The 12,144-nt window shown below is 37.5% G+C and overlaps 1 protein-coding gene across 3 annotated transcripts in view; it reads right to left on the bottom strand.

Annotated features, from left to right (window-relative positions):
• Positions 1-12,144, bottom strand: part of NFATC3 (nuclear factor of activated T cells 3) — a 106,379-nt gene that overhangs the window by 47,317 nt on the left and 46,918 nt on the right. For all 3 annotated transcript variants that reach the window (XM_040615255.1, XM_040615256.1, XM_040615254.1), the window contains one exon: positions 10,119-11,250. In XM_040615255.1, coding sequence (XP_040471189.1) covers positions 10,119-11,250 — 1,132 coding nt within the window. The remainder of the gene's footprint in view (positions 1-10,118; positions 11,251-12,144) is intronic.

The raw sequence follows: 12,144 nt of genomic DNA, 5'->3' as shown, positions 1-12,144 counted from the left end.
GATAATGTTTGGACAGAACAAAAAAAGAAAAGAAATCTCTGTCTTTAGCAAGTATCTGGATGGACTTGGGCTCAGCCTGCAGCACCATGTATCTACTTTTACTATAAAAATCCACGTCACTAAGCATGGAAAAGAGGAAGAAGAAACAGCACCACTTGCTGGCCTCCTCCTACAGAACAGCCTACAAGCCTGTTGACCTGCTGCTTCATGGAGCACCTCTACTGTGCGGTTCAGGAGAGAGCAAACATGACAATATAAGCCTTATCTCCTGAAGCACCTTTCCGAGAGCAATGGGAGGAGTAAGTATTTCCCTTTCTTCTTCCCGAAAGGAAGGAATGTAAGCAATAAATCATCTCCACAAGCATTCAGCGTACAGCAAAGACTCTTCTTCCCCCAGTAAGGAGGTCTGATGTCTGGTCCTTCCACAGCAGTAGTATTTACTGGGTAGGAGAGGACTGCTGATGTCAGCAATAGAAGAGGAAACTGACAGGAATGCAGTATAAGCCCAATCCTTCCAGATACTTACCACAGGCCAAGACGCACTGCCTAAATGCTACTACTGGCTATCAACTAGACTTTGCCATTCACTTTTATAGCTACTGAAGGAGGACTCAAGTCTTCAGTCTGAAAAAGGAAAGAAAATGTCAGGATTAGAAGATACTAAAAGGAGTTTAAAAAGAAATGTAGCATGCAAGAAAATTTTCTTTAGTATTTCTGGAAACCTGTCTCCCCCCCCCGCCATATAACCAAATATTCTATGTCAAAACAGTTACGTCAACACACTGAACAGATACGGTCCCCTAAGAGAACTTGGTATAACGCACACACCACAGACTGTATACCAATTATTGGGAGGCATTACTGAAAGCTTAGTAGTAAACTCAGTTAAGAAAAAAGTATTTGTTGCTTTTGATCACTCTCCATACAGCTTCTCAGAGAGGTTTAGTCCTTCTGCAATTAACTAATAGAAATGTGGCACAAGCTGTATCAGACTCCTATTATCTCCTGAAAAAATATTTGGAATACTAGAACAAACACAGAGACAGGAAAATAACCAAGTCTCAAGATTTTGTCATTCTTTGAAAACAAATACAAAATATCAGCATGAGAGAGCAAGCAAGCACACAACATATGTGCAGATGCCTAAGACATCAAAAAATTGGAAAGCTTTCAAAACACAGTTCTCCAAATAAATTACATAGCCTTTGAGGCTGTGCTGCATCAAACTAATGTCTCCTAGATGCAGCAGGCTAGGAGTTACAGCTGCTTCCCTTTGGAGTTTGATGTTGGATACCCAAGCTGTTATTTCTTTCTTAATGTTTTTCTTGCTGTTTCCATCACCCTCAACTTCTCAGCAGCAGTGGAATCTTAGAAAGTTTTAGGGTACATGGTCATGCACTTCTCTGCCCTGTGAGGCTATCAGTTTAATGTATTTCTGCTTCCACATCTCCCTTTCACTTTTTTTTTTTTTTTTTTTTAGACAAATGCTGATGAACTAGATCAGTGATCTAACATTATTTCATTTGGAAAGGTGAATTTTTTAATCCTATTAATTTACCAGGGCCCCAGTTGTCTATACAACTTCTTCAAATAGAACTAGTGGGAGGGAGGCAGTGGGAACTTCCTAGCCAGCACTGTCACCTTCTGCAGGTCACATGCATCCACAAGCTTGGACACTGAATAGATTTAAAAAATATTAGAATACAAACTCTCAAGGTTGTTTTTTTTTTTAATACTGTGTAGAAAAGGCTATCACGTCAGTATTTGGGGGCCAAAGATGTAACAAAGTTTGCATCTATTTTGAACACTTTTCAATATGAAGTAACACTATTTCGGTACCAGATGCTGAATATGGGAAAGTAAGTCTGATGCCGCTAGCTGTACTGCATTTAAGGATCTGTTCTCAAGAAAATACTGTTCAGTCTCCACTGCTAGGTGAGGATCAGCAGAAAAACTGCTAGACCTTTAACTCACCGCAGTTTTTTTTATCAGTGCTGAACTGTGCATTGAACTCCAGTGATCTCTGACAGTTTGGAACTTGGCTAAGTTCAAGATTTAGTGCTGCATTACTTTTAAAATACCTGGAACATGTTTAAGAATAAGCTCAGCTGCTTCAGAAATGAGCAAAAATTTGGTGTTACAAAAGGATTTCTGTCTCCCCCAGCTTACACACAGCACAATGGCATTTGCATTATCGATAAAGCCATCTAAGTTCGCATTCAGAACCCAGATTAACTGCTGAATGTTGGGTTCCTTGAAGTCATTTTAAATCAGAAGACTGAAAGAAATAACAATTTTTGTTATTTAAATCTCCTCACTTTTCAGCCTTGATGGGGAGGAACAGATTTGTAGACACTTCCACATGTTTCATTACAAAATTTTACCAGGTTCATTGCCAAATTACCATTACAATAGCTTGTGACTTAGTCTTCTACATAAGTTTCTCTACTTTTTCGTTTTCTTTAAATGAGTAAAAACCTTATTAACGTTGCAGTGAACTACTAGTAAAGCACCAAATTACGTGTCAGGAAACAGAAATAATGAGTGACAGTCATTCTAGAACTTTCATTAAATCAAATCTTAACACGCTGTTGAAACAGCACCAATCTGTAAACCTACAAACGTCAGGGTTGGACTAGATGATCTTTAAAGGTCCCTTCCAACCCAAACCATTCTGTGATTCTTCCAGTAACACCAAGGGAGTTGTATAGTTTGATTAATGCAAGCCTCCAAAAGCTCATACTCCTATCACATCAAGAATGAAGGCTTCAGGGAACAGCAGCTATTAAAAGAAACTCAGAAGGAGGGTAGTACCCTCAGCAGAAGCCACTGCATTTAAAATCATCACTTCAGTGATAATTTAATCAATATTAATTGAACAGATCCCTTCTGACTGCCTCTCTCACAGGAAGCGACAAACCCCAGAAATAAGGCTGCTGGTTTGCATTTGGCTGTGGCCCCACAGCAGTACAGGTGGGACAGAAGGAAGAACAAAGCCTATGAGAACCATTACAAATAATCCAGTTAAAAACTTAAAACAGTTGCTTTCCATTCGTAGCGCTCATCCTGGGTAATTCATTGGATAAGTAGCTGGGGCTCTGTGCAGACAAACTGCTAAGTGCTGGTACTTCAGCTGAAGCAAGTGTGCCATGAGCTCCGTTTTAGTCTAATGCTCTCCTGGACTCCTTGCTTAGAAAGTTTTTGAACACAGGTGGAACTGATAGAAGAACCCATTTTAGCCACTCTGTATGAACATGTTCCTGCCCCTTTGTAGTCACTAATTCTAGTAATAACCTTTCATATATACCCACTAGGATCTCAAGATGCTTCTGAAAGTTATTTCCTTCGCTGGTTGAGATTCGCAGATCTCCTAGAGTGATTCTTTTATTATTTCTTAGTTGCAGCAAAAATAACATTTTCCACTTGCAGCTCCTCCCAACACATCAAAAGGAAAAAGCTCACTGACCATACAATGGATATTCCACATCTTTTCCTCATCCCAAATTCTTGTAGAGATTAACCAACAGCATATCCTGTGACAAGTCAGTGTCGCAACACAGCAAACCCCTGAGAATCTCAAATAGTAACTATGATTCAATACCGTGGTCCTTTTCAAGAGTGCTTGCAGAGCCAAAATACTGCTGCAGTTGCTCTTCACTACCCAGAACAAAATAACATTTTCCCAGTAATTTTGGAGTTAAGAATTCTGAGGCCATTCCAGTTGCCACAGTGGCTTATCAATAGACTTTTTAAATACTGTTGACACCAAAAATATCACTGTTCTACTACTAGCAGACCCACAGTTAACTAGGCTTTCAGAGTACTGATTCAGTATACTGCCAAGTAAAATCCATATTCTATCACTGCAGAACAAAGTCGAGAGCTGGATCACATGTACAGCACAAAGGTCCCATAATAAACACTACCTGAATTTCTCAGAATTCATTGATGGTGTGTAAACAATAGCCTAGTGTATTAAAAATATAAGAGGTTCAAAGTTCTTTTGCTTGTCTCACTTAAGTGGGTCCTTATCTTCAAAGTCAGCAATTTGCAAACATTTTCATTTTCCAGTTTTGCTAATGTAGCATAGCTGGTGTTATTTCTATTTATCAAAATAAAATGGTAAGTACTTAGCAGACTAAGTCTGCCTATAGTCCACTCACATTGAAAAAAAATATTATTTTTAAAGTTAAAACCAAAGTTCTAATATTTATGTTAAAAATAGAATCTAATTCTATTCCTCTCTACTTCCCAGACTTCTGAGAGAAGGATCCAGACAAGTGAAGAAACGTTTCCAAGTATTCAACAATCTACCACTATATGTAAACGATTTTTTTTTTCCTCCTGATAGAGTAAGCAACATTGTCAGCAATCCTAGATTCCAGCAGTAACTGCCAGGTAAAATACTTTCAAGTTGCCATTAAGTATCCATCATTTAAGAGATTCCTGAGCTGTAAATACATCTATCAAAGCACGTTTGTTCATCACCACTGGAACAAAGAAACTACTTGATATCACTCACTTCTCAGTGCTCTAGATTAGATTTGTGACACCGCAGTCTGAAGACAAACATCAGTTTATATAGCAGTTTTTAAATCAATGTATAATTCTCTAAGAATTTCATGAGGGAAGACACAGTAGAAGAAACTAGATTTCTGACCATTAATGAATATTGCCTGGTTATCTACCAGACAGAAAATCACCATTTGTTCCCATAAAATGTTTCAGGGGTTAAAGAAAGAAAGAAAAAAAAGAATCAATGACCCATTAATTTTACTATTCTGCAAAGTGCCTGTTAGCTTAAGACAGATTAGATTCTCCAGATCTGCTTTAGAAAACCTAAACCTTAAGTGTTCCACCAACCATTCATGTTAAAAGCCATAAGCTTAAAGCAAAAGAAAACAAAACAACACACCTAAAAGCAGAAGTTGCATCATCATTGACCATTCTAACTAAATGCCCCATGTTACCTACATCAGTGCTGGCCATGTCTGTGATGGTTGTTAACTCTGGAACACTGTAACCACGGTTGTTAACACCATAAATGTTGCTGTTCTGTTATGAGTTGTACTTTTAGTGACAAGTCCTCCCAAAGTTATGGTACGGTACAGGATTAATTGCTCAGTACCGGTTTCTGAGTCATCCCTATACTCTTTTTATTCCCCTTGATGAAGTTTAAAGAAAGTATTGTAAAACAGACTTTCTATATTTTTTTTTTTTGTTTACTTTCTGGAAATCTTATGACTGTGAACCTGTTTCAGAAAGGATGGATCACACAGAAAATCTATATACATTGTAACTGAGAACATTAACATCTGTAAAACAAGCACATGTATCACTTCAAAATACTATTTTGCTACTGATCTTCCTCATACAGCAGCCTTCTACTTGAGGAGGCTGACTGGAATCTAACAAGAAACTTTTAATAAAATGGATCAGTCTTAAAGAGCTTCCCAATATTACATGGTTTCATAAATATTTACTAAATATTGAATAGAAATTTCACAAAGTGTCAAAGACTTAAGAGTACACTTAAGATAATTCACATGCACATACAGATCCTTTTCTGATGGTGCCAGATAGTATGAGCAAGCAGATCAAATTTAGATATTTGAATATGAATAGACTTTATGAAGAAACACTTTCTCTGGTATTCTTCTAGACTATTTATAACCTATACCGACACAGGCTATCTAAGAAAATGAACTTGAAGCATCTATGTTTGCCTTCCAACAGCCAATACAGAATTTGGGAAAGGAGTGAAAGAAAGAGAATCCAATAAATAAAAGAATCTGAAAGAACTTTAAAAGACCTATTTCTAGGCTTTTACATAAGGAGATTTAGTGGAAAAAAACCCACCAGCTTAGAACTCAAGCTCTAACAGTAGATGTGCAAGAAATAGTCATAAAATCAGCACCTTCATGAAACGCTGGGGAGGTCAGATCACTACATTAAGATCCCCAAAAGAAAGGGATTTTCCAAGTGGAGGGTGGAGGGGAGGGAAACATGAGACACACAGGTAAGGTCAATTCTTATCCCTTATCCTGGGAGAAGGAAGAAAGTGGTAACTGAAATAACAGTCATAAGAATAACAATGTAATTAATCAAATTATCAAATAACTTCATTGCTGAATATTCTGTAAGATGACCAATTTATTCTGCCATTGAAAGAGTGCTCATCTGCCCAGGTACTTGGTTAATGACATCACCAACAGATACCTTCACCATTCCCAGGTACAGAAGACACTACCCAGTTCCTTTCTACCTAACTGAAAGGAGTCGTTGCACTGGTTCTGCCCGTTGCCACTTGCCTAGACTTACCTTTGGCAAGGAAACAGAAACGTGACTCAGGGCACAGAATACACACACATATTTTACATGCTGGCAGATTATGAGTTTCTGTGACCAAATAACAAGCTGTCATGTAACAAGATTGTTTGGCTGGCATCTGAAATATGACTAAAATGCTCAAAAAGCATGGTACACATTTTAAATTTTTTTAAAGTATTGCACACTTACTGAACATCAAAGAAAGAAGGCAAACATGGTCAGGACTTCACAGATAAACTAAATTACAGATGTACAAAACTTTAGATGGCATTCAGAGAAGAGTGTGAGGCAAGTTATCCCCACTTCTACCAGGGGTCGGTTTACTGCAGCTGGGTGTGCACACTGGTCACAGTCACTTCATATGCATGGAATCAATACTCCGGTTTACTACATGCACTACTTCGTACTTGACAATACAATCAAGACATTTTAAAAAGCATGTAAATTGTTATCTATATTGTAATATATATTACAACTAACATATTACTATATAGAATACGTAATAAAGATATAAATTGCAAATAATATCTAACTCCCTATGACAACTGTGGTGATCACTTTTGGTCACTGTCAAACTACTTAAACAGTGGATCTTCTTACATTTCAATTTTATTTGTAAGAGTCAACTTAGCTCCCCTACATTATAAGCATCAAAATCATAAAATATTATATGACAGAATTAAATGTTTTAACATACTGAAGATGCTTACTCTCATAGCACCCGTGGAACAGGCTACAACTGCTAAGTAATTCAACATTTCACTGAGGATACAGCTGCCATTGCAGCCACTTCCACTAATTCAACAGCCAGACTACGCTTTTGGCAGCAAATGTATACAGCTTAATAGTTTTATTTATTTTACTTGTGAATAAGTGTAGTCTTTATTGTCTTCTGCCTGTTTGCCTATTTTGTATTTAGACAAGTTCTTCAGTGCCAGCTTCTAAATGCATTGACATTTGTAAAAAATTTTTTACTTCTTAATGAAAACAGTAAAATTGATTTTTACTTGCTTCTGCTCAGTTCTCCCCACTACAACAGGAAACCAGTTTAACTGAATATCCATTTTTGTAACTATTTTGGTCATCCCACAAAAGAACCATAGATCCACACCCCATCTTGCCACATGCCTATACAGTTACGTGCTTTTACCCTTCAGCAGTGCTCACTTTTTATGAACTATTTTATTCAGCCTGTGAGCTAACAAAAATGCCATGTTAGGGCTCCTGAGTTTCCTACATAAATACTATACAATTCCAAAATATACAATTAAGGAAAAATATTTATTGTTTTAGTTAGAATAAAAGGATTCTAGTAACAGTCTGAACACCTTTTATTAACAGGTGAGCAGACTCCAACAGAATTTAAAAAAACCAACAAACCACTTCAAGACAGTTAACGTATCTGTCAACACAGTAGTTTCAGATCTGGTAAAACAGAATTTTCCAGCTAGCAGCTTTGCATCTTTACTGCTCAACTTCACATTCATAAACAGTTATGCAGAAGAACGTTAGAGGGGGAATAAAATAATAATACTCCCACTCACTAAAAACAATACATTTCTGATGAGAGGAGAAATTAATATCTGTGGTACGCAATTATGCAAAAATGACAACATGGCTGAATAAGCATTGTTTAAATATATTTAGATATTAACAATCTAAACTGGTTGAACTAAAGAATTTATATAAAACTTAAGTTTTAAAATTAACAGAAGTCTAGTATTAATAAAAATGAGTCTTGTATGTGACACTGATGTATGAACACACAGGAATATGTTCAGCAGTAAAACTGCAAAGGTCATTGTTAGAACTCAGATGAACACTGGAGTCTATTTAATAGTACCCATTAAAAGTTACCCTTCTACTACCAAAGCTATACTTAAAGCTATGATTCATTTATCTTCCATTTGTTTTAAGGATGTTTCGCTGTACCCTGAAAGTATGGGTTTGTATTTCACCCTTGTGTGTTTGTAACTTCCTTCATCAGTACTTAATAGCAAAAGTTACAGCTGAATTTTCTCCATTAGTTCTCTGCCTGTAACACGTGGGAAGGGTCAGCTGTAGCAATCTTTAAGAGATGACTAAGTGCTTCTGTATTTCACAAGATGTACACCCCAAAAATATTCACGTACCCAACAGAGAACGAGAACAAGTATTCTAAAACATTTTTTTCCAACAGGCTCGTTCATCTGACAAGTCATCAGGAAATAATACATCAGGACGTTAAAATGATGCACGAATGATATCTGAATTTGGAACAAGGCACTAGGAAAGGGGAAATACACACAAACTAGCATGTCGCCGTGAAAGCTAGCATTGACTTTTTATCAAGTTGTGCTTTTGAGGGAAGTCCCCAAAAAAGAATACCTCTTCAGTAAGCTCATCTTACTGGACAACAGTTAATTCTAGTTTTCTGCTAAGAATTTAAAACTGAGTGGCAGGAAAAGCGCCTCCTATAGAGCATCTCTGAAAGTTGGTCATAAACACTTCTTCACTTTGCGGGAGGAAAATGCTAAAACCATGAATAATTTCTAAGCCATTCTTTCTAAAATTAGAAATACAGAGTGTGAAAACAAATGCTTTGCAACGATGATTTTGCAATAGAAGAACACTACTTTGTCATCAACTTTTAGGACTTAAACTTTGCGTTTTTCAAAATAAAGCATATACGTGGAGAATCCTACCCTATATTCCCCACACACACACTCCAAGCAAGAGTAATCTCTTCATCCACTACATCCTTGAAGAGCAAATCTTAAGCAGTGCCTGTGGACAGAATGATACTATTTTAATCAAAGTTATTTTAAAATCAATATAGACTAGCATGGAAGCACTGACATTTAAACCTATGTTTTTTATATGGATAATTGTGCTTTACAGATATTAGTCTAATGTACCTTTCTTGCAAAATGTCCACACAAAAAACATCTGCAGCTTCTTCTTCCCAGCACCTCCCTACCCCTTATTTTAAAGCTAGCAGAGCAAGAAAAAGAGTTCAGCAATCAAATGAATAACTTGAGCTGAGTAATTACAGCATCTGTCCATCCAGCAGCAACGTTGCTTAAGGAGTTTACATTTCTACTCCACCCACTGCATTGTACTGGCAAAGTGATTCCAGAAGCTATATGGTTGGAATATAGCAAGTTTTTCCCCCGATGAACTAATTCCCTTTTCTGAGCCTCCACAACTCATTCTGCTGGCACATGACAGGACTACAAAAGGAAAAGAGCTAGTTAACTCAGCACCACAGTGGTGGCGATACTCTTGGAACTGCAGCCTAGAAGTTAATTCTTTCTGGACCATTTTCAGTATGGCATGCAAATATTTTTTGCTATTCTAATTCTAGAATTCTACCAGCCCAAAGAAGCAAGTAAAAACAAAAGCAAATAAAACTCCCCACCTCTTCTGTCTCACAGTTTTATAAAATCACGTAAGTCAGGTTTCCCTAGCTATACTAAAATGTTAACTGCTCAGATTAGATGGAAGTGCAAAGCATGCACAAAATCTGCACGCTTTCGATTCAGATGGGCTTTGTGCATGTGCACAAACAAACTTTATTTAAATAAAACTAATCCTATATTAAAATACATCTACTGTATTTTTAAAAGAAGAAAAAGATGGATATTTGGTCTCTCAAGTTATTTTTTCCCAATTATATCATCTACCTGCCTACAAGAAGTTTTCTTAAGGAAGTCTTAATGCATTGCTGAAATATAAATGCATTGATATGCCTATTTAAAATGCATCGGAGAAGAAAAATGGGAGGGAAGGACCTTCTAATCACTTACCGAAATATAGGTGTGTGACCAGGCTTTGGTTTGTTCCAAGTAAAGTGCGAAGGAACAGAAAGAAATTGGTCTCCAGGCAAATCTTTCTTCAAGGCGTGCTGAGTACCAGAGCAATCATCTACTGCAGTTTCAAGGGATGATGATAAGTTACCCTGTTCTTCAGGACAGATATCTATTTTTCCCGATAAAGTGGCAGTCTGATCCTCTGAGGTCTTTCTTGTTTTTAGAGGAATATCAGTCTCTGTACAACACTGAAATGGTGAAAGGCCAGAATTAAGGCCTTGTACGTTATGGATGGAAGTGTTTAGCCACGTGTCTTCAGTTATGCTTCCTCTGGGAGAATGGCCAGGTGATGGAGTTGGAGAGTGGTGAGGAGAGAGAGAACCAGCATAGCAAATCTCAGCACTGGAGTGTCGTCGTTTCCCACAGGGAGATGTAGGTCTTGATGAGGGCCTTGATGTTGGTCTAGGGCTTAGCCAATTTTCATCTGTAATGCTAGTTCTAGGAGAATGACAGGGTGATTGTCTAGGTGACAAGGCATGCCCAAATCCATAAGGCTGCTGCCAAGACTCATCATTGGGACCGCGTGGAGAACCACCGGGAGACGCCAAAGGAGAGCCAAGGGTAAATCGAGCAGCTGCTTCATTTAGCTCTGAGTCTACATCATCATAAACGTGGGAAATGGATTCGCAAGAGGAAGCATCTGAAAACCAACTTCTGGACGAAATGCTGCTGGCGGGGCTTGGACTAAGGGATGATTCCCTATATGATGGCTCAAGAGGAAGATAGAGATGGTCCCGTGAAGGCCTTTCCATATACTCATTTTCAGTGCCATTTGTGTGCAATTCATCTTCATTAGCTTCAATCCCCTGATGACAGTTAGGTGAAATAGATGTAATTTGAATACTAGGGCACTCAAAGGGCTTGGGTCCACCTAGTGGGCTGTACTTGGATTCTGGTACCTCACAAGTTCCTTCATAGTTCTTATGACTCTGAAGTCTTGTAGGTGGTGACAGAGGAGAGGAGTGAGACTGCAACCCATGGCGAGGAATACAAATTGGCTGATTTACAGAGGATGATGGTTGGTCTACATTAAAGATGTATATGGACGCACAGTCATCTGACTCAAGATCTGAAAACAAAAGGGGGGGGGGGAAGAAAAAAACAAAGAGGAACAGAGTCAGAATGTAATACTCGGGGAAAAAATGCCATAAACAAAATCCTTTGTTTCCCAGGTATAGCCTGTTTTCAACATCTTGGACATTTCCCATTACAGTAGCCACATAAAAGAAAACCAATTCTTAATTTAAAATTTTCCCCAGCCATTTTTACAGCTAAATAGGGCTACAGTATAGTATTCTGTCAGAAATCTTGTTTTCAACCAGATTCCACATTTTATACACATCTTCAATGGTTGAAAACATAATACACACAGCAAATGTGTTTATAAATCTTGAAAGGATCTAAGCTGGAATACTCAATTCAAACTTTAATTTTCATAACTACACTCCATTCATAATTGAGCGTTTTTAATCATAATCCATTAACAATTAATTTCTGACATGAATAGGAAGGACTATGATACTTTCTGCAAGCCCCCTACTCAATACTTACAAGCACTGAAATATCACATACATAATATTTATCTACTTTAACACTAGAAAGCATCTTACAGTGACTCAGACTTCAATGAAGATTATAAAGAACTAAAAACATTCAATCAAAAGAGGCCTAAGAAAGATTATTATTAAAGATATGAAGAATCTTATTCCAAAGATATTTTTTTGGTTGCTTAGAAAACTCTGAAGTGCTCACCCCATAGAACAGCATTTCTCAAGTGCAATCTCGCAAAGTTTGAGCACAAGTTGTTCAGCAAAAAACGCAAAACAAAATATTCTCCGATCTCACTAACTTATCCAAAACACAGGAAATATTCCAAAGAAAAACAAGCAATTGAGAGGGAGTGCAAGCCCTGTTAACAAAATCAGCAGCTTTGTCTCACAGAACTGAAGAAGATTTTCTTGCC

This window comes from Falco naumanni, chromosome 15 (assembly GCF_017639655.2).
Source record: "Falco naumanni isolate bFalNau1 chromosome 15, bFalNau1.pat, whole genome shotgun sequence".
Taxonomy (NCBI): Eukaryota; Metazoa; Chordata; class Aves; order Falconiformes; family Falconidae; genus Falco; species Falco naumanni.
This window is presented reverse-complemented; position numbering and strand designations above follow the sequence as displayed.